This window comes from Oryctolagus cuniculus, chromosome 18 (genome assembly GCF_051225735.1).
Source record: "Oryctolagus cuniculus isolate XC-2025 breed Fujian yellow rabbit chromosome 18, ASM5122573v1, whole genome shotgun sequence".
In the NCBI taxonomy this organism is placed as follows: domain Eukaryota; kingdom Metazoa; phylum Chordata; class Mammalia; order Lagomorpha; family Leporidae; genus Oryctolagus; species Oryctolagus cuniculus.
The window spans coordinates 17,056,063-17,078,280 of record NC_142884.1 but is presented as its reverse complement, the minus strand read 5'-3'; the positions used below and the strand labels follow the sequence as shown (position 1 = coordinate 17,078,280).

General features: G+C 55.7%; 1 protein-coding gene across 8 annotated transcripts; it reads right to left on the bottom strand.

The window, feature by feature from the left end:
- Positions 1–1,909: 1,909 nt before the first annotated feature.
- On the bottom strand, positions 1,910–20,963 carry FBXO27 (F-box protein 27). Of its 8 annotated transcripts, none has more exons than XM_070062237.2 (6): positions 18,340–20,963; positions 17,498–17,906; positions 17,310–17,421; positions 17,134–17,229; positions 15,344–15,479; positions 1,910–7,610 (listed from the first exon to the last, which is right to left on the bottom strand). In XM_070062237.2, the coding sequence occupies exons 1-6, from the start codon at positions 18,490–18,492 to the stop codon at positions 7,596–7,598; spliced, it is 921 nt and encodes a 306-aa protein (XP_069918338.2). In that variant the 5' UTR covers positions 18,493–20,963; the 3' UTR covers positions 1,910–7,595. The 8 variants fall into 8 exon arrangements, 7 of the variants coding, with proteins under 7 accessions (XP_069918338.2, XP_089175333.1, XP_089175334.1 ...); XM_089319207.1 differs by lacking the exon at positions 1,910–7,610 and adding an exon at positions 9,264–9,494; XM_089319208.1 differs by lacking the exon at positions 1,910–7,610 and adding an exon at positions 10,932–11,510.
- Between the last annotated feature and the right edge of the window lie 1,255 nt (positions 20,964–22,218).

The following is a 22,218-nucleotide window of genomic DNA, read 5'->3' as shown; positions in this document are numbered from 1 at the left end:
CTCCTTGACCTTTCTGAAGTAGTCTGTGTCCGGTGCCGGCCACCTGGTGTGGTCTGAGAAATGCCCCAGAAGCGGCCAGCCCGCAGAGTGATTTGAAGCCAGTGAGGAAGCCGTGGGGATAATCACCAAATATGTGATGGGTGCCTGGCATTCTGGGTGCAAGTGAATCTGTAAGAGGGGAGGTTTCTTAGATTTAATCTTTTTAAATTTTAATCTGTTAAAGACAGAATTAGAGGCAGAGGAAGAGAGAGAGGTCTTCCATTCGCTGGTTCACTCCCCAGATGTCCACAACGGCCAGAGCTGCACCCATCCAAAGCCAGGAGCCAGGAGCTTCCTCTGGGTCTCCCACGCAGGTGCAGGGGCCCAAGGACTTGAGCCATCTTCCACTGCTTTCCCAGGCCATAGCAGACAGCTGGATTGGAAGTGGAGCAGCAGGGACTTGAAACTGCCCATATGGGACGAGGGCACTGCAGGCGGTGGCTTTACCTGCTATGCCACAGCGCTGGCTCCAAGAGGGGAGTCCTTGTCACCACAGGTCCAGGCAGGCACAGTTCACAGAGGTCGGTGCTGTGGTTCGGGACATTAAGCCGCCACCTGCAATGCAGCACCCTGAATCAGAGCGCTAGCTCCAGTCCCAGCTGCTCCACTTCTGATCCAGCGCCCCACTAACGCACCTAGCAAGGCAACGAAAGATGGCCCAAGTGCTCTGGTCCCTGCCAACCACCTGGAAGATCCAGATGGAGTTCCTGGCTCCTCTGCCTTCTGCGGTCCCTGGCCCTGACCCACGCGTGGCCATTTGGATAGAAGATTGTCTCCCACCCCATAACTCTTTCAAATAAAAACTTTTTTATTTATTTATTTTTGACAGGCAGAGTGGACAGTGAGAGAGACAGAGAGAAAGGTCTTCCTTTGCCATTGATTTACCCCGCAATGGTCGCTGCAGCCAGTACACCGCGCTGATCTGAAGGCAGGAGCCAGGTACTTCTCCTGGTCTCCCATGGGGTGCAGGGCCCAAGCACTTGGGCCAACCTCCACTGCACTCCCGGGCCACAGCAGAGAGCTGGCCTGGAAGAGGGGCAACCGGGACAGAATCCGGCGCCCCGACCGGGACTAGAACCTGGTGTGCTGGTGCTGCTAGGCAGAGGATTAGCCTATTGAGCCACGGCGCTGGCCTTCAAATAAAATCTTTTTAAAAAGAAACGTGTCAACACAGATCAAATGGTAGGGTAATGAGGCTTAAGCTCCTCCAGGGCCAGAGAGCTCAGTGCTCAAATGGAACCAAGGTGAGCTTCAGGTGCACTTGGCCCCACCTGCACAGGTGTTCCTCCTGCAGCCCAGGTGCCTGCTGGCCGCCTCTCTTCCCGGACCCTGCCGAAAACCCGAAGGACAGCTTTGGAGAACACCAGCTGCTTTGGGGGTCTTGAAATAGCAATGAGTCATGATGAAGACTTCCCAGCTGCTCTCGGGTCAGCTGGTTCCTACAGAGCGAGCGTGTGCCCCAGGGAGAGGGCTGCTCTGAGCTTGATCCCTCAGCCACCCACGCCTGTCTGCTGCAGGCCACACCTGTCACTCCTCCTTCAGTGCTCCCACCCCCAGCCCACCGTGAACCCAATCTGCACGTGTGAATGGAAGCCTGCCAGGACACAGGTGCGTCCCATCAGTGGTGCCTGCTGTAACTTCCTGTGGGCCTAAGCCTGGCTGGCAGCACCGTCATTCCAAAGTCATTTCTGATGCCTAAGGTAGTTTTGAATTTATTTTTCCCCCAAAGAAACCTTTTACAAACTTCTTGTATTTCACAAATACAACTTTGGGAACATGGAGATTCTTCCCATTGTACCCCTCCTCCTCCTCCCTCTCCTATTCACAGTCTTATTTTTTACTAACATCTATTTTCAATTAACTTTACATATTTTTAAAAATATATATATTTATTTGAGAGTTAAACAGAGAGAAAAGGAGAGGCAGAGAGAGAGGTCTTCCACCTGCTGGTTCACTCCCCAGTTGGCCACAACGGCTGGAGCTGTGCAGATCCGAAGCCTGGCGACAGGAGCTTCCTCCGGGTCTTCTCATGCAGGTGCAGGGGCCCAAGGACGTGGTCATCTTCTACTGCTTTCGCAGGCCATAGCAGAGAGCTGGATCGGAACTGGAGCAGCTGGCACCCATATGGAAGGCTGGCACTGCAGCTTTACCCGCTACACCATAGCACCGGCCCCTCAATTTTATACACAAAATATTAACTCTATACTAAGTAAAACAATTCGGTAATTTGTATGAAAAAAAAAGTTCAACAGTTGAGACAAGGGCTGTTCAAAGTCACTGCATCTCGAATTTCATTCTTTAGAAACTTTACACTTTAAAGAGGCTCCCAAGAATGATACATCTTTTGCAAGCACTTAGACATAAAAATATCTTCCACTTAATACACTAAAATGAAATAAATCTTTGGGAACAAGTTTTACTGTTAACTCTATCTTTGAGGATAGAGGGTCCTGCATGGGAAGTTAGTGCACCGTGACTCCTGTTGTTAAATTTAACAATTAACACTCTCCTGTATGACGTCAGTGATCAACCGAGGCTCCTGACATGAGCTGCCTAGGCTATGGAAGCCTTTTGAATCCAGACTCCAGCAGTATTTCAACAACGCCATGAGCAAAGTGGAAGTTCTCTCCTCCCTTCAGAGAGAAGTACATTCCTCTTTGATGACCACTTCTTTCCACTGGGGTCTCACCCACCAAGATCCTTCATCTAGGATGTTTTTTGCCACAGTGTCTTGGCTTTCCATGCCTGAAATGCTCTGGTGGGCTTTTCAGCCAGACCGGAATGCCTTGTGGGCTGATTCTGAGGCCAGAGTACTACTTAAAGAGATTGTCATTCTATGAGTCTGCTGTGTGGACTGCTTCCCATGTTGGAGCATTCTCTCCTTTTTAACTCTATTATAATCACCAAACACTTAATTCTATCTACATGATCACTTTAACACTTAAAATGTTTTGCCACCCAGCTTAAGGGGATTTGGGGTCCCATGGCAAGTTTTAAAATTGTACCCTTAGAAGTGAAGTCAGTCTGTAGGAATGTATGCAGAACTATACAGCTTTACAGTTACAAACTTCATGTCATAAGTACAACTTTAGGAACATGGTGATTCTTCCCACCGTGCCCACCCTCCCACCGTTATTCCCACCCTCCTTCCTCCTCCCTAAATTTTACTAAGATCTATTTTCAATTAACTTTATATACATACGATTCTGAAAGTAATCTTGTGTTCCTCTTGTGCACATTTTGGAATATTTTCTTTATGTTTCACTGTGGAGACTTTGACTACAATGTGTTGCAATGAAGACTTCTTCTGGCCATGTCTATTAAGAGTTCTATGTGCTGCCTGTATGTGGATGTCCCTTTCTTTCTCCAAATTAGAGGAGCTTTGTTATTTCACTAAGACCTTCTAATCCTTCATCTCTTTCCATGCCTTCAGGAACTCCTAGGACCAGTATGTTAGGTCGTTTGAGAGTATCCTATAGATCTCCAACAGTGTTTTTTAGTTTTCAAATTTCTTCCTGTTTTTGGTCTGACCGTAAAATTTTCTGCAATTTGTCTTCTAAGTTGGATATTCTTTCTTCTGCTTTACGGATTCTGTTGTTAAGGATTTCCACTAAATTTATCAGTCGTTCTACTGAATTCAACATTTCCGGTTTCATTTTATTCAACTCTTCCAAGATTTCATTTTGATTTTTATTTAAGATGCGCATATCTTGGGAGAACTTTCCTTTCAGGTCCTGTATGAATTCCGTTACTTCATGCACTTGCTTCTGACTACTTGTAAGTACTCGTATGCTCAATTTTTTTAATTCCATTTCTGTCAGTTCTTCAGTCTCTTCATTTTCACATTCTGGTATTGAAGTATGTTCTTTTGGGGGCATCCTGTTGTCTTCCTTATTCTTGTTTCTTGAATTCCTGCGTTTATTATTCGGCATTTCTGGAGATACTCGTTGGTTTCTTTGTGAGATGGTACTAATATTCGGATTATTCCTCTGTGGATTAGTGGAACGTCTGCTTTTTCAGTGAATACCTAGAGGCTTGTGCTGGGTGTGGCCAGCTAGCTCTGTTCAGTGCTTCAGGCAAAGCGAGTGTCCAAGGCAACACCCAGCTTGGGCGTGGTCAATCTTTTTTATTTTATCAGAGGGGAAATTTGTTCCGCTCTGTTGGCTTAGTCTCAGGCTCACCACCTCTCCTCAAAGAGAACAGAGTCTGTGTGCTAACCCTAGTGGGTCCAAAATTCGTCCACTCTGCCACAAGGACCACACAGAGGATCTGTGCAGTCCTCAGTGTGAGCTCAGATTCCCCAGCAAGGACCCCCGCCAGGTAACCAGGAAACTCAGCATGTGGAGTCTACCACCGTGACTGCCCAAAGTCCCAGCTACACCCTGTGCCCTCCCACGCGGCCACAGTTTTCAGAGTCAGGAGCGCCCAGCTCTGTCAGTTCTCCCCGCCAGACGCAGGCGTCTCTGCTCGGCTGGTTGCAGGGCTCGGACAGGAGCAGGCGCAACTGTAACCTGTGTCCAAAATGGCGCCCACCCTCTAACTGGCCTGTTGCAGGACGCCGGTGCACGCTGCTCGGGGACAAACAGGCCCCCCTGTTTCTTCTCTTCTGGCTTGGAGGTACACTGTCCCGCACAGGGCTCCAAGCCGGACTCCCGCCAGGCTCTCGCCGCAGCTGTATCCCCAGTGCTTGGGCTGCTGCAGTCTGGTCTCACCTCACTCCAGGGCTGGTGCCGAGGCTCCCGGCGCTGGGGTCCTGAGTTGTGCGGTCCACACCCTCCGCGTCGTCCACAGTGTCCCTCTAATTCGCGTGGAGTTTCCTCTGCCGTTTTCTCCCTCACTCTCCGCTGAGGCTGCGCTTTTTCCACTTTTTTAAACTATCTGCTAGACTAGAGCGGTGAGCTCCCTCCTTTCTGCGCCTCTTTGATCCAGCCACAGCAGCACGCGGGGCTGGCTTCCCGGGGAGGCGGGCTGGGGCGGGGCTTGCTCTGGGGGCGGGGCTGGGCGGGGCTTGCTCTGGGGGCGAGGCTTGTTCTGCGGGCCGGGTCCGCGCCCCCCAGCTTTCTGCTTTTGGCGGCAGGGAGGGGCAGCTCGGAAGAGAGATTACAGTGGCAGCCCCACTGCTCTAAGAGTTTGGGGGCCTCCTTTATGAAGAAATTGCAGGTCTGAAGGTACACTATTTGAAAACATCTTTTTTTTTTTTTTTTTGACAGGCAGAGTGGACAGTGAGAGAGAGAGACAGAGAGAAAGGTCTTCCTTTGCCGTTGGTTCACCCTCCAATGGCCGCCGCGGCCGGCGCGCTGTGGCTGGTGCACCGCGCTGATCCGATGGCAGGAGCCAGGAGCCAGGTGCTTTTCCTGGTCTCCCATGGGGTGCAGGCCCAAGCACTTGGGCCATCCTCCACTGCACTCCCTGGCCACAGCAGAGAGCTGGCCTGGAAGAGGGGCAACCGGGACAGAATCCGGTGCCCCGACCAGGACTAGAACCTGGTGTGCCGGTGCCGCAAGGCGAAGGATTAGCCTAGTGAGCCTATGTATGTATGGGGGAGGGAAGCGGCAATGTGGCTTAGTGGGCTAAGCCGCCCCCTGCAGCGCCGGCATCCCATTTGGGTGCTGGTTGAGACCTGGCTTGCCCTCTTCCCATCCAGCTCCCTGCTGTGGCCCGGGAAAGCAGTGGAGGATGGCCTGAGTGCTTGGGCCCCTGCACCCACATGGAAGAAGCTCCTGGCTGCTGGCTTTGGATCAGCACAGCTCCGGCCATTGTGGCCAATTGGGGAGTGAACCAACAGATGGAAGACCTCTCTCTCTCTCTCTCTCTCTCTGCCTCTCTGTAACTCTGCCTTTCAAATAAATAAATAAATTTTAAAAAAGAAAAACTATGCATGGATTTCATTTTTTTTGCATCAAAATAAAACTTACATTTTCCCTCCATCTTCCATGAACGTAAAAACAAGAAATTCTATTTATTTGAGAGGCAGGGAGGGTCCGACCACAGAGCGAGCTCTGGTTTGCGGGTTCACTCCCCAGATGTCCATGTCCACAGCAGCTGGGGCTGGGCTGGACTGAAACAGCCAGGAGTCACAGAGAAGATGGTCAAGCCCTCGGGCTAGGTCGGTGGAACATTCCTTCCCCCCCACCCCTTTCTTCCCCAGGTTCAGCCCACATTCTAAGGTGGCAATGGCAGGCTGTGAGCGCCTGGGGGCTGTGCTCAGGGCGTGTCCCCGGGATTACCTAGGGGAGGTGGTGGGGGTGGGGGGAGTTAGCTGGCCGCCCCTCTGCTGGGGGAAAAGTCGGCGACTGGGGCCTGGGCTCCAGACCGCGGCGGAGCAGTGCCCCCGCTGGAGGAGGTCTTTGTGCGCGGCAAGGCCCGATGGCTTCGCGTTTGGAGCTCGTTTTCGGCGCCTTCGAGCTACCAGTGCAAGGCTGCCTTCCGCCGGCTCGCGGGTCCCCCCTGCACACGTTCTTCTATTTATAAATCTCTAAGGTTAGCGGTCACTTGCAGGAAGCTGTTTGATCTATGTTCAACCGACTCCAGTTTCAAGCCCTCCACTTAATTCCCCGAGTGTTCTGCTTTTACTGACTTAAACTCTTTGATTTTTTCTTTTTTTAAAGGGCTGTTTATTTGAAAGGCAGAGCGACACAGGGAGATCTCACATCTGCTGGTTCACTCCCCAGATGGGGGCAGTGGCCAGGTCCTGGAACTGCACCCAGGTCGCCCACGTGGTCCCTGGGGTGCAGGGGGAGTATAACTGTTAGGTAGGAAAGTCAGTTATGAGCTTATGTGTGTGTGACATACAGGCCCAAAGAGAAGACATCTATGTCCAGCATATGCTGCATCTCAAGGTCATCCCAATGGTGTTTCAGGGGCAGCCCGGTATCTGCATCTCAAACACCCTGCTCCCTTCCTCTGGTCTGATAACATTTGCATCCATAAAGCCCTTTGTTTCAGACCTTCATGAGAGAAGTTTTTCTATTTACATCCAAAAAGCCCTTTGTTCCAAGAGGAGCAGAGGTGGGGAAGCAAGACTCATCTCCTTAAACCCCCCTCCCCCCACCTCAACCGGACGGCGGGCTCAGCCCTCTGCCTCTCTGCTGAGCCGCCCGCCTGGTCTGGTCTGGTGTACTCTCTCTACTAACCCCCCCCCCCCCGCCCAGTCCGAGCGACTGCGCACTCTCTCTCAGGTCCTGTCTGGAGAGGTGCCCATCCGTTCTTGCGGATGTCCCTACCCTAATAAACTTTGCTACTTTTGCTTTCCACTTCTCTGTCTCACGCCTGAATTCTTTCTTGCGCGAAGACAAGAACCCTGCCATTCTCCGGTTACAGAACCAGCTGGAGGAGGGGGCGGCGGGACCTGGGGCTGCTGGGCTTGTGTGAGCCTCAGAGGCCTGGGGCGCGGGAGGAGGGGACGCCAGGGGCCCACGTGGGGGGGCTCAGTTACCAGGCCCAGCTGGAGGGGGCAGGGCTGCCCAGGCCACTTGAACAGGCTTAGCCAGGGGCTCGGGGAGCCCTTCTCTGCCCGTGCGCCTCTGACTTCAACGTGGTTTTCGTTTCCTTTTAAGTTAAAAATTATTTTTCTAAAAAAAAATTGAGAGATGTGTTTTGAATCAGCTTTGGATGATGGGTAACACCGAATACAATGCAAATACTACCTAGATAGTTATTTCCCTGTATTGTGCAGAGAATAATGGCGAGGAAGACAGTCTTTACGTGTTCAGTACTCCTGCAGTTTTTTTAAAGATTTATTCATTCATTCATTCGAGAGAGAGATCTTCCATGGACTGGTTCGCTCCCCAGATGGCTACAAATTGCCAGGGCCTGGGCCAGGCCAAAGTCAAGAGTCTGAACTCCAGCCCTGTCTCCCACGTGGGTGCAGGGGCCCGAGCACTTGGGCCATCTTGGCTGTTTTCCCAGGTGCATTATCAGTGGAGCAGGTGGGACCCAGGCACTGTGATATGGATGAGGTTTCCCCGGCAGTGGCTTAACCTGCTGCATCCCAACACCCCCTCCTACGTGATTTTTTTTTTTTTTTTTTTTTGACAGGCAGAGTTAGACAGTGAGAGAGACAGAGAGAAAGGTCTTCCTTCCATTGGTTCACTCCCCAAATGGCCGCGCTGATCCAAAGCCAAGAGCTAGGTACCTCCTCCTGGTCTCCCACGCGGGTGCAGGGCCCAAGGACCTGGGCCATCCTCCACTGCCCTCCTGGGCCACAGCAGAGAGCTGGACTGGAAGAGCTGGACTAGAAGCGAGCTCCCATATGGGATGCCGGTGCTGCAGGCGGAGGATTAGCCTAGTGAGCCGCGGTGCTGGCCAAAATAAATATATTTTTAAAAGAAAGTTGCTGGTAGCAAAATGCAGCCCCTTATGTCAAACTGTTAGGCAGGAAGTTAGAAATTAGCCCAGTGTGTGAGGAGCCTAAGGAAAACCAAGTTTCTGCAGAAAGGACAGCCTCAGAGCCACCCCTTGGGCAGCCCAGGACTGCATAGCACAAGGACCTGTCCGTGCCCCAGTAACTACATAGGTCCCAGCCTCCCCCCAGGGGAGCTCCCCAGGAGACCTCTCTGTGCTGAGCACCAGGCGGTGCCCCAGCCTGAGAACATCCTGGAAGAAAACCTGCACAGCCCTCCTCTAGGGGAGGCACCTCTGTCGGGAGCAGCTGGGCTTCCCAGTCTGACAGCACTGAGCACTGAAACCTTGGGAGGGATTTCACCTGATGCACACTCACGTGTATGCTCTCCATTCTCCATACAAGCACGCGACCTTGCTCTCCCAGTCTGAATGGCTGGGTGCGCTCCCAGGTTCTGTCCGGAAGGTGCCGGTCAGTTCTGACAGATTACCCCGTCAGACCCTGCGGACTGCTGCTCTCTGTCTCGCATCTGAGTTCCACGCATCTCCGCTAACAGGACTCAAAAATGGAGTCATGGGAGGCCATGATAGGGGCCCTCATGTGCACATGTCTGGAACAGGACTTAGCACTCTGCCACGCTGGCATCCTGTGTGGGCGCCGGTTCAAGTCCCAGCTGCTCCACTTCTGATCCAGCTCCCCGCTAATGCACCTGGGAAAGCGGCAGAAGATGGCCCAAGTGCTTGGGCCTCTGCACCCACGTGGGAGACCTGGGTTAGAGTTTCTGGCTCCTGGCTTTGGCTGGGCTATTGTGGTCATTTGGGGAGTAAACCAGAAGATGGAAGATTCTCTCTGTAACTCTGGCTTTCAAATAAATAAATACATATTTTTTATATTTCTTATTTTTTTAAAGATTTATTTATTTATTTGAAATTCAGAGTTACACAGAGAGAGGAGAGGCAGAGAGAGAGAGGTCTTCCATCCGCTGGTTCACTTCCCAATTGGCTGCGCAGATCAGAAGCCAGGAGCCAGGAGCTTCTTCCGAGTTTCCCACGTGGGCACAGGGGCCCAAGGACTTGGGCCATCTTCTACTGCTTTCCCAGGCCACAGCAGAGAGCTGGATTGGAAGTGGAGCAGCCAGGTCTTGAACCGGCACCCATACGGGATGCTGGTGCTTTAGGCCAGGGTGTTAACCCCCTGCGCCACAGTGCCATAAATACACCTTTGTGTGTGTTTGTCTGTCTGAAGATTTATTTATTTGGAAGCCAAAGCTACAGTGAGAGAGGGACAGAGGAGAGAGATCTTCCATCGACTGGTTCACTCCCAAAATGGCCGCAATGGCCAGAGCTGGGCCAGCAGCCAGGAGCTTCTTCCTGGTCTTCCACATGGGTGCAGGGGCCCAAGCACTTGGGTCATTTCCTGCTGCTTTCCCTGGAACATGCTGGATCAGAAGTGCAGCAGCCAGATCTTCAATCAGCATCCACAGGGGATGCTGGTGTCACAGGTGGAGGCTTAACCCACTACGCCACAGCACCGGCCCCCGTAGAGCTGAAACCGAGATGTCAAGTCAGGGCTGGTGTTGTGGCACAGTGGGTTAAGCTACCACTTGCAATACTGGCATCATCTATGGGCTCCACTTCTTCTTCTTCTTCTTTTTTTTTTTTTTGACAGGCAGAGTGGACAGTGAGAGAGAGAGACAGAGAGAAAGGTCTTCCTTTGCCGCGCCTATCCGAAGGCAGGAGCCAGGTACTTCTCCTGGTCTCCCATGGGGTGCAGGGCCCAAGCACTTGGGCCATCCTCCACTGCACTCCCTGGCCACAGCAGAGAGCTGGCCTGGAATAGGGGCAACCGGGACAGAATCTGGCACCCCGACTGGGACTAGAACCCGGTGTGCCGGCGCCGCAAGGCGGAGGATTAGCCTAGTGAGCCGCGGTGCCGGCTAGGCTCCACTTCTGATCCAGCTCCCTGGGCCATCCCAGTGCCTGTATGGGATGCTGGCACTGCCTACAGCAGCTTAACCCGCTGTGCTACAGCACCAGCTCCATAAATACATCTTCTTTAAAAAGTAAAAGGCCTGCAGTCTTCAGACAGACTGCTAGCAAGAGGACGCCCCGCCTGCTGTCACAGAGCCTTGCGACTTTCTGTCTCAATTTTTGAGTCCTCTTTCCTGGCGCTGGTTAGGAACCTATGGGCCACTTTGGTGCCTGGGTTTAACCTTAGGCTCTGTCCCGAGCTCCAGCCTCCTTCCCTCTGGCATGTACCCTCACAGGCAGCAGGCAGCCCATGCTACCCCTGTGGGCCTGCTCCCCAAGTGCCTGGCTCCCAGGCGTTTGCGGCGTAAACCAGCAGATAGAACTCCTGCTCTCTGCCTCCCAAATAAAGAATAAGTTTTAAAAACCTACATGAGTTTAATGAAAAACATATTCTGGTAATCCATGGAAAATGCATATTATGAAAAAACTCAGCATAGATTTCAAGATTTTTTTTTTTTGCACCAAATGAACCCATACATTTAATTACATTTTTCATGAACTTTTGGAAGTATTCTACATATATATTTTAAAGGCTTATTTATTTCTTTGAAGGTCAGAGTTACACAGAGAAAGGAGAGGCAGAGAGATAGAGAGGTCTTCCATCCACTGGTTCACTCCCCAGCTGGCCGCAACGGCCGAGCTGTGCCAATCCGAAGCCAGGAGCCTCTTCCGGGTCTCCCACGTGGGCGCAGGGGCCCAAGGACTTGGGCCATTCTCCACCACTCTCCTGGGCCACAGCAGAGAGAGCTAGATTGGAAGTGGAGCAGCCCGGACTCTAACTGGCACCCATTTGGGATGCCGGTGCTTCAGGCCAGGGCGTTAGCCTGCTGTGCCACAGCGCCGGCCCCCAGAAGTATCATATATATATATATATACATATATATATTTTTTTGATAGGCAGAGTGGACAGTGAGAGAGAGAAACAGAGAGAAAGGTCTTCCTTTTCCGTTGGTTCACCCTCCAATGGCTGCTGCGGCCAGCGCACCGCGCTGATCTGAAGCCAGGAGCCAGGTGCTTCCTTCTGGTCTCCCATGTGGGTGCAGGGCCCAAGGACCTGGGCCATCCTCCACTGCCTTCCTGGGCCACAGCAGAGAGCTGGCCTAGAAGAGGGGCAACCGGGACAGAATCTGGCGCCCCGACCGGGACTAGAACCCGGTGTGCGGGCACAGCAGGCTTCACTCTCCAAATGGCCGCAAGGGCTTGAGCTGCACCAATCCAAAGCCCGGAGCCAGGAGCTTCTTTCAGGTCTCCCACGTGGGTGCAGGGGCCCAAGCACTTGGACCATTCTCTGCTGCTTTCCCAGGCCATAACAGAGAGCTGGATCGGAAGTGGAGTAGCCAGGACTTGAACCGGTGCACATATGGGGTGCCTGTGTTGCAGGTGGCAGCCTCACATGCTACACCACAGCACCAGCCCCGAAGTATCCTGTTTTCCACTTGCGATGGGCCTGTCGGGGACGTCACCCGCCATGGTCAGAAAGCTCCCGCATGGGATGCCATGGGCAGAGGCTCCACCCCCGCGAGGCAGGAACCCGAGAGGTGGCCGGCTTCACTCACCTTTGTCGCTCCCCCTCTTCGTGGAGGAACGACACTAAGCCCTGCCTAGGCTTCCTATCCGAGTCACGGCACCATTATGTCGCTCCCCGTCTTCGTGGAGGAGCGACACAGGACCCTGCGCTGTTCTTTCGTCTGCTCGGCCCTCCCCGGGTTTGCTGCTGGTTCTCCCGGGTTGGCTACCGTCCCTTCCACCTCCGTGGAAGGGCGGTTCCCCCTGCCACATTCCCCACTTCCGCGGGGGAGCAGCACACCGCCGGCCGGCTCTCTCGGGGGCTGCACAGGTGTTCCTTCAGATAGATGTTCCTGGTGCATATTGTCTCTCTCCTCCTTTATAGTCCTCTTCCACCAATCCCAACTCTGCTACCCACACGCCGGGTACGCTGCTCTCCTCCAATCAGGAGCAGGTCCTGCTGTTTATTGGTTGAACTGGAGGCAGCTGTGTAGAAGCTGTTACCTCCTCTCCCAGCGCCATATTGTGGGAGAGCAGATGCATAGAATAAGTCTTAATTCCAGTAACTTAGTCTAGTCCGAGTTGCTCCCCACAACCTTGCCTCCCCTTGCCTCGCCTCGGGGCACCGGAGCACCTCACTGCCCCAGCAACAGTGAGGCTGGGGACAGCCCAGACCCCTGCTCCTGCCCGCCATGGCTTCATGGCTCCATGCTGCCCTCAGCCCCGGTAACCGGAGTGCAGTGTCACCTCGGCACTGTACCCAGAGCCTGTCCCCCAGTGCTCCTGACACCGACAGCAATCTCTGATCAGTGGTCTCCGCAGGCCTTGGCAAACACTGCTGCAGCGGCTCCATTCCTTGTACTGGGAGGAGCTGGTATCCTGCAGAGTGCTCTCCCCTCAACCCAGAACATTTGGAGTCACGAAGTTACCAAGGCAGTAGCACTGCACTTCTGTTTAAAAGATCTGGCCAAGGGGCCAGCACTGTGGGACAGGACACTAAGCCACTGCTTGTGATGCTGACGCCCCATATTAAAGTGCTGGGTCCAGGCCTCTCTGCTTCTGATCCAGCTCCCTGCTAACACGCCTGGGAAAGCAGTGGGAGATGGCCCAAACCTCATGTGGGAGACCTGGTGAAGTTCCTGGCTCCTGGCTTCAGCCTGCCCCAGCCCCGGCTACTGTGGCCATTTGGGGAGTAAAGATGTCTCCCACTCTCTGTTGCCCTTTTCATAAAATTATTTGAAAGTCAGAGTTACAAAAGAGAGGCAAAGGCAGACAGAGAGATGTCTTCCATCTGCTGGTTCACTAAATGGCCACAACAGCTGGAGCTGGGCCAGGCCAAAGCTAGGAGCCAGGAGCTTCATCCAGGTCTCCCTTGTGGGTGCAAGGGGCCCAAGGACTTGGGGCCATCTTCTGCTGCTTTGCCAAGCACATTAGCACGAATTGGAAGTGCAGCAGCTGGGACTTGAACCGCCACCCATATGGGATGCTGGCACTGCAGGCAGTGGCTTAACCCGCTATGCCACAGCACTGGCCCTTACAAATAAATCTTAAAAAAAAAAAATAAAAAGATCTGAAGCAATTTTGGCAAAATAATTACTTTATTACATACAAGTAGCAGAGTCATGCTGCTGATATATTACTCTCATTGCTTACAAGTCAAAATGAAAAATACAATACTCGTAAACGCCACACCATCACAGAGGTCCTGCAGCGTCAGTGCGGGCTGGGGGCCGCCTTGGCGCCACTGCTTGACCCGGTCCCAGCCCTGTGGCCCGGAAGCCCGGGGGGTGAAGCTCACCCCCACGGTGGCTGGGATCTTGCCCGAGTTCAGAGATGGGCACAGGGCTTCCCGGTAGGAACCAAGGGAATTCCTACACCCGAAACAGGAGGCGAAAAGAGGCCAATGGAACAGAGGGGTTGACGGGGCTGGGGCTGAACCAGAGGGGGCTTCTGGGGGAGGCTCTCACCAGGACCAGCGGCCCCTGCATACTGTGGGGTCCCCCCAAAGCAGAGCAGTAGGTAGACCTGACAGAAGAAGTTTCCAGTAGTTTTTGATACCAGCAGAGAGGCTGTGGCAGGACCCTTGCCAGGGAGGTGCGAGCGCTTGGGTGGGTGTGGGGTCCCAGCCGGCTGCGTCAGGCTGGCTTGGAAGCGGGGCGGCCGCTCACGGGGTGGGCCGGACTCTCACGATCACGCTCGAGTTGGTCACGCGAGCTCCGTAGTGGCCAGCCCAGAACTGTGTGTCCTGGCCCCAGTGCTCGAAGGACACAAAGCGGACGCCAGGCTGGATGCTGGAGAACACGTGGCTGACCTGGGGGCAGAGGAGGCCTTGCAGAGCCCAGGCTGGGCGCGGGCACTTCTCCCCGCGGTTAAGACATCGGGGCCACTGGGTTGGGCACCTGGCTCCAGCTTCCTGCTAACGCTGACCCTGGGAGGCAGCAGGGATGGCTCAAGTCATCGGGTCCCTGCCACCCACCAGGACTGAGTTCCCGGCTCCGGCAGGCGTTTGGGGGAACGGACCAGCAGGTGGGAGTTCTCTTCCTGTTTTGCTGCCTCTCAAATCGACATGGCAGATGGAATTTTCCAAAGATGGCAGCTACGTCATCTCCCACTCTACCTGTTCTTCTAGAACCTTGCCACTCCCTCACCAGGAGGAGGCCTCTGAGTCCCTCCCCTTGGATCTGAGTGCAGTGGCTGGTCACCAAGAACGTGGCGGAAGTGGTGCCGGGTGACTTTGGCCAAGTGACTTCCAAGACCAGGACAGGAAAGGAAAAGCAGGGGCCAGCGCTGTGGGCGCAGTGGCTGAGCCTACGCCTGCGGTCCCAGCAGCCCATATGGGCGCCGGTTCCTGTCCCGGCTGCTCAGCTTCCCATCCAGCTCTCTGCTTATGGCCTGGGAGAGCAGTGGAGGATAACCCAAGTGCTTAGGCCCCTGCACCTGCGTGGGAGACCCAGAGGGAGTGCCTGGCTTCGGCTGTTGTGGCCATTTGGGGAGTGAACCAAGGGATGGAAGACCTCTCTTCATTTCTCCCTCTCTGTAACTCTGACTCTCAGATAAAGAAATAAAACCTTAAAATTTAAAAAAAAAAATGCAAAGCAGCTGCTGCTACTCTGCCCCGCCCCTGCGCCCTGGAGCCCACCGCTGCCTGAAGGGCGCTCTGAGCCCAACGGGCGATCACCTGTACCCGCCGCCCTGTGCCCAGCTCCAGCTGCCCACATCTGAAAGCCACTGTGCGACCCTGAGAGTGGCCGCTGTGTGCAGGTGAGCCTGGCGCCAGAACAACCCCAGTGAGAGCTTCTCCCATCACCGACTGGAAGCCCCGAGCGGTGCTGAAACAACTGTGGCCGCTTAGTGTCGGGGGACGGGTTATGCGGCAATAAAGGGTCTTGGGCCCCGCCTCCCTCGCCCTGGCTCCATCAGCACTCACATTAAAGTAAGCATTGTTGTTCCACTGCTGGACAGGGGCCGGCGCGGCCGAGAACTTGTCGAGGACGGCCTGGTTGGCGTCTAGAAGCTGCACATGGAGCTGATACCTGCAGCCGCAGTCGTGCCGGGCTCCCCACCTGCGGGGGCAGGGAGGCCTTGGCGGAGGGGCTGCCACCCACCTCTGCGTGGCTCCTCCCGCACGCAAGCCACTTCCTCTAAGGGCTCTTCTAGCCGGCTAGTGTTGTGGCGCACGGGGTTAGGCATCCCACGTCAGAGCATAGGTTCCAGTCCCGGCTGCTCCACTTCCTATCCAGCCCACTGCTAATGCACCTGGGAACGCAGCGGAAGATGGCCCACGTGCTTGGGCCCCTGCACCCATGAGGGAGACCCGGATGGAGGCTTCAGCCTGGCCCAGTCCTGGCTGCTGCAGCTGTTTGGGGAAAGATCTCTTTTTCTCTCTGTTGCTCTGCCTTTCAAATATACTTTTTTTTAAGCTTTATTTATTTATTTGAAAGGCAGAGTTACAGAGAGGAAGAGGCAGAGACAGAGAGAGGTCTTGCACCCACTGGTTTACTCCCCAGATGGCCGCATAGGCTGGAGCTGCACCAATCTGAAGCCAGGAGCCAGGAGCTTCTTCCAGGTCTCCCATGCGGGTGCAGGGGCCCAAGGACTTGGACCATCTTCTACTGCTTTCCCAGGCCATAGCAGAGAGCTGGATGGGAAGTGGAGCAGCCGGACTTGAACCGGCGCCCATATGTGATGCTGGCGCTGCAGGGGGCAGCTTTACCTGCTACACCACAGTATTGGTCCCTCAAATACACTTCTTAAAAAACTCTTTTAAGGAAGAAACGGGTCTTTGGAGAGCTGCTCTGACCCCTGGAACATGCGGCCTGACCCAGTGACTGCCTGATGGGGACCTTGGGTCACACCAGGTCCTCTACCGGCCACACCCATGTTGACAGCCTGAGGGTGTGAGCTGGCCACTGCTGAAGGACCAAGAACACCACTTAAGGTGGGGGTGGGGCTTTGCGTCAGGCTGAGATTACCACTGGGCCCTCAGCTGAGTGCCCCTGATGGGCAGTATCCTACACATCAAAGCCAGGACCCAGGACGGGTTAGATCTGGACTGCTCGCAGATACCGGCCCAAGCCGGGCTCCCACTCCAGGACTCTCGATCCCGCTGCGGGGAGGATGGGGCCCGGGCGGCAGCCACTTCAAAGCCCCCTGCAAGCTGTTCGGTAAAACTGGGGACCCGGTGATTATCCCGTGATGACATATGCTAGACAGCTGAGGAGTAACGGGGGCCTGAAACTTAACTCCTTGGAACGTCTCCACGCACCCCGGGGTCCAGAGCATCTCTACAGGGTCCCAGCTGTGAAGTTGGCCGCCCCACGGGGCCCCACTCCAGGTCCCAGCCCTCGTTGTGTGGAAACGAAAGATCCGAGGGCTGGAATACACCTGCCCCGGGGTCAAGTCCAAAACGGTGCTCAGGCTCGTGGAGCTCTGCCTGCCTGCGACCGTGGCTGTTACAGCCGCGTCCTGTACAGAGCAGGTGGGGGTCCCGGGGCTCGCCCAAGGCCACTGAGACGCAGCGCCGGGCAGGTGGGCCGGGAACCTGCCGGGGCTGGCTCTAGGATCCCCCGCCTGGAGTCTGTCATTCACGGCCAAGACCTGGGCGCGGAAGCCCGCGGGCCGGGCGGCAGAGCTGTGGCCGGGGCCCTTCTCCCGGGGCTCCGGCTGGAGCCAGCCACGGGGAGAGGACGCTCGGGCGGCTTCCAGGGCCACACTCACCAGTCAGAGACACAGATCTCAATCCCGCCGCTATCCAGCAGCTCCGGCCACAGCCCCTCCTCCTCCAGGTCCAGGATCTGCTTCTTGGAGCACCACCTAGGGAGGCGGAGAAGCGGTAAGAACGGCGGCAGGCGGGACCACCCCAGCAGCGGGGTCCGGGGCCGGGGGGCGCTCACCTGAAGGAAGTCACGAAGCAGGTCTGCGAAGGCGCCCCGGGCACCGCCCTCGTGTTCTCCTCCACCACCCAGCCGTCCCCACCGTGTTGCACCATCCACTGCCGCAGGCCCTCTGCAAACAGAAGCTGCTCCAGCACCCCCGCCCCGGGACCCCGCCCCCGCCCCGGGACCCCGCTCCCGGAGCCCACCTTGGCCGCAGGGGTTGCGGATGAGGTTGCGGCCGAGGGGTCTGAGCGCGCAGAAGCGGCCGAGGCGGCAGCACGGGGCGTCGCGGGCCGGGGGTGGGCAGCTGCGCGCGAGCCTCAGCAGGGCGCGGCCGGCGGCGCCGCCGTCGCGGGCCAGGATCAGCAGCCACAGAGCCTGGCCGTCCACCAGGGCGCGCCAGCCGCGGCACACCCGGCGGCAGCGCGCGAGCAGCGCGCGCGGGGGCACGTGGCTCAGCACCAGCAGCAGCAGCTCGGGCGGCAGCCGGCTGAGGTCCAGCGCCAGCTCGGGCTCCGGCTCCGGCTCCGGCTCCGGCTCCGGCCCTGGCGCGGGGACCTCGGCGACCGGGGCCTTGGAGGCCGAGGCGCCCATGGTCCCCGCCTCCGGGCCCGGCTGCGGGAGGGGCAGAGCCCGGCGTCAGCGACCGGCAGCCTCCGCGCCGCGCTCCCGCGGGCCCCGCCCCGGCCTGCCCGCCGCACCCGCGGCCGCGGCGGGACCCCCGGGCCGGCCGGTGGCCTCCGCGTCCTCGCAGCCCGCGGGCCCGGGCCTGGGCGGCCCCGGTGCCCTCGGTGGCCACCCGCGGACCTCAGCGCCTTCCTCCCCTCGCCGCCCGCGGGCCTGGGCGGCCCCGGTGCCCTCGGTGCCCTCCCGCGGACCTCAGCGCCTTCCTCCCCTCGCCGCCCGCGGGCCCGGGCCTGAGCTGCCTCCTGGGCGGCCCCGGTGCCCTCGGTGCCCACCCGGGGACCTCAGCCCCTTCCTCCCCTCGCTGCCCGCCTTCCCCCGGGTCGGTTGTCCCGGGCCGCCCCCCGGCCTCTCCGGACCCCACCTCCTTCCGGCAGCTCTCCGGGAGCGGGTGGGCACGGCGGGGGCCCCAGGTCGCGATCCGCGCCCACCGGCCCCTGGGCATGGTCCAGATTAGGCAGCGACGCGGCCGGCGCGGCGCCCCCGGCGGACCTCCGCGCAGGTACGGGGCGTCCATCCCCTCCGAGGCCGGGCGGGCCGGTCCTGGTGCCGCGCGCGGGGCCGGCGCCCGTCTGCGCCTACATTCGGTGTGGCTACCGGCCGGGCCGCGTCCGCGCTGCGTGGGGAAGGGAGCAGGCCGGCGGAGGGCGGAGGGCGGGGGCCCTGCCCGCGGGAGGCGGCACCGGGGCTTGAACCCGGGCGGGGCGGGTCCCGAGTGTTGCCCAGAGACCTGAGCCTGGATCAAGGTGCAGCTATTTCAGAATAGGTCTCCATTTTATAACTGGAGCCTGACCGGGCCCTGAACCCTAAAGCTCTTGAAAAGAAAAAATAAATAAACTCCCCTTGCGATAAACTCCCCTAGCAACAGCCAATCAGCAGATGGCAGAGAAATACCTACAGCTCCAGGTGTCTCAGGTGGTTAAGGTGACTGATAACATCCTGCAATTTGGCACGTACGCCCTAGCAGCTCAGACCCTATATGTTAGCCGATCAGTTTAAAAGGCATCGACCCCAAAAGCCATCCAACCACCTTTACTAGGTCCATTCCCGCCGCTGGGTGCACGAATCAGTTTTCAGAGATGTTCTTTGAATTTCCCGCGGAATGAGGTGCTTTGCTGAATGGTGCTATAATGTATAGAATGTCTCTGAAAGCCCTGTAGAAACCCGGTTAACTGAGAGTTGGGCTCTCCATTCAGATCCGCTGTGCCTGTGAGAGTTGAGAGCCCAGGCCCGGACCTGCAATAAAACTCTGGTGTTTTATAGCAGTATCGGCTCCTTGGTGGTCTTCGGGACAATCGAACTGGGCGTAATGTTGCATCCACTAAAACAGAGTATTACAAAAACCAGTGACAGTCGCGCATGAATTTTATTGAAAATGAGAAGCAAATGAGAGGCAAGGTAACCGATCAGGACCGACCACCAATCGGGACCGACACTCCTTACCAGAGTGCAGCCCCCAACATCGAGTTACACTGGCTTTTTGTTGTATTCTGTCCACTAGGGCTCACAATTTGGAACCTGGCCCCTGGTATGCAGTGAACAATAAAAAAAACCAGAACATGGTTGTAAGATAACAGTTAACAACAACAAACCCAACAACAGGTCCAAGAAACGGTTGTAAGATAACAGTGGAGGACACATTTTGGTCAACCCAGTTCCTGGGAATTGGGGCCCACAGAGTTTCACAAGACACACCCTTGGCCGTCAGCGAGCAAAGCTGATATGTGCAGAAGCAAGAGGTCTGCAGTGAGCTGTTAGGCCACTCACCCCGTTCTGCCTCCACAGGAGCCCCTGGTTTTAACCCCCAGCATGGGCCTCTGGCCTGGGTCCTGTGGAGGTAACTTTGATATTGAAATAGTGTGACCCAACTATATGATTGTTAATTTTTTTTTAAAGGTTTAGGAGCCAGTGCTGTGGCACAGCAGGCCAAGCTGCTGCTCGGGATGCCAGCATCCCATATCAGAGTGCCCTGTTGGAGTCTCGGCCTCTCTGCACTTCCGATCCAGCTGCCTGCCAACACACCTGGGAGGCAGAGGCGGACGGTGCAAGTACTCGGATCCCTGACACCCACATGGGAGGCCCTGAAGGGTTGCCTGGCTCTGGCCTTGTCCTGGCTCAGCCCTGGCTATTGAGGCCATTTGGCGAGTGAATCGGCAGATGGAAGGTCTCTCTCTCTTTCTCCCTGTCCCTTCCATTCTCTCTGTCACTCTGCCCTTCAAATAAAAATAAATAGATAGACAGATTTTTGGGAAAAGAGGGTTGAAAACATTTAAGGAGACCAAAGGGCAGACACAAAGTCCCCCCTCTTCCCAGTCCCCTGTTCTCCTCCCCGGGCACTCCCTGTTCATTCCTGGAACTACATCCCATGTTGCACTGGGAGACATGCAGGCACATTTTAAAAAGTTCATGGAAAAATGCACATTATGAAGAAACTATGCAAGGATTTCATAAACTTTTTACACCAAAATAAATAGCTTTAAAAAAATTCATCCTGGTCTCCCACATGGGTGCAGGGGCCCATGCACTGGGTCATTTTCTGCTGCCTTCCCAGGATTACTAGCAGGGAGCTGGATCGGCAGTGCAGCAGCCAGGTCTCAAATGGGCGCCCGTGTGGGATGCTGGCGTCACAGGTGGAGGTTTAGTCTGCTACGTGAAGGCTTAACCTGCTACGCTACGGCGCCGTCCCCTGAGCAGCAGAATCCCAGACGTCAAGTCAGGGCTGGTGTTGTGGCGCAGCGGGCTAAGCCACCGCTTGCAACACTGGCATCACCTATGGGCTCCACGTCTGATCCGGCTCCTGGGAAAGCATCAGATGATGACCGAGTGCTTGGGCTCCTGCTACCCGTGTGGGAAACCCAAATGAAGCTCCTGGCTCACCCTGGCCCAGGCTCAGCCATCGCAGTCATCTGGGGAGTGAACCAGCAGATGGAAGATCTGTCCCTCTCTCTCTGTAACTCTCCCTTTCAAATAAATTAATCTTAAAAAAAAAAAAAGTGTTTGCATATTGATGTACACATTCTTTTCATTATAAGTATCTCTCCTTTTCTTTCACCTTTAAACTCTGGGTAGGGATTTGTTTACTATTTTAAGAATTGTCTGGGGGCCGGTGCTGTGCAACCGCCTGTGCCATTGCCTGCAGTGCCTGAATCCCATAGGGGCACTGGTTTCAATCCCGGCTGCTCCACTTCCGATCCAGCCCTCTGCTATGTCCTGGGAAAGCAGTAGAAGATGGCCCAAGTGCTTGGGCCCCTGCACCCGCGTGGGAAACCCAGAGGAGGCTCCTGGCTCCTGGCTTCAGATCAGTGCAGCTCTGGCTGTTGCAGCCATCTGGGGAGTGAACCAGCTGGTGGAAGACCTCTCTCTCTCTCTCTCTCTCTCTGCCTCTCTGTAACTCTGCTTATCAAATAAATAAATATTTTTTAAAAATCAAGAAAGAGATGCTACTGTATTAAACAATGTATAGAAAGGATAATGAATGGAATGAAATTGGTTGAGGAATATTAATATATTTTTTTAAAAAATGGTTTGTGGGGGCCGGCACCGCGGCTCACTAGGCTAATCCTCCGCCTAGCGGCGCCGGCACACCGGGTTCTAGTCCCGGTCGGGGCGCCAGATTCTGTCCCGGTTGCCCCTATTCCAGGCCAGCTCTCTGCTGTGGCCAGGGAGTGCAGTGGAGGATGGCCCAGGTACTTGGGCCCTGCACCCCATGGGAGACCAGGAAAAGCACCTGGCTCCTGGCTTCGGATCAGCGCGGTGCGACGGCTGCAGCCCGCCGACTGCGGCGGCCATTGGAGGGTGAACCAACGGCAAAGGAAGACCTTTCTCTCTGTCTCTCTCTCTCACTGTCCACTCTGCCTGTCAAAAAAAAAAAAAAAAAAAAAAAAAAAAAGGTCTGTGGGAGCCTCACTCTCCATAGTAATTCTGACTGAAGAATTCAGGTCCCTGTCGGCCAGTTAGAAGTGGTTAGCATGCCTTTCTCTCTGTCTCTCTCTCTCACTGTCCACTCTACCTGTCAAAAAAAAAAAAAAAAAAAAAAAGGTTAGCATGGCCGCGGGTCTTAAGACACAGGGGTCAGGTTTGGTGATGGGCTGGAGCAATCCCCTGGAGCTGAGTCTGTTTTAATCTCTCTCTCTCTCTCTCTCTCTCTTGTCGGCCCTTCGCGAGGGACAGGAAAGGCCCTGAGGTGGCTGAGGGATTGCGGTTGGGCACGACCTGGAGTTTTCTGAAAACCTCTTGGCAGGAC

Excerpts from the sequence above, each read along its gene's own strand:
- FBXO27 (XM_089319207.1), bottom strand. The coding sequence starts at position 18,492 with ATGGACGCCCCGTACCTGCGCGGAGGTCCGCCGGGGGCGCCGCGCCGG. Across the intron at positions 17,907-18,339 it reads CGGAGAGCTGCCGGAAGGAG|CCGGGCCCGGAGGCGGGGAC; the intron begins GTGGGGTCCGGA and ends CCCCTCCCGCAG. Across the intron at positions 17,230-17,309 it reads TGCTTCGTGACTTCCTTCAG|GTGGTGCTCCAAGAAGCAGA; the intron begins GTGAGCGCCCCC and ends CCGCCTCCCTAG.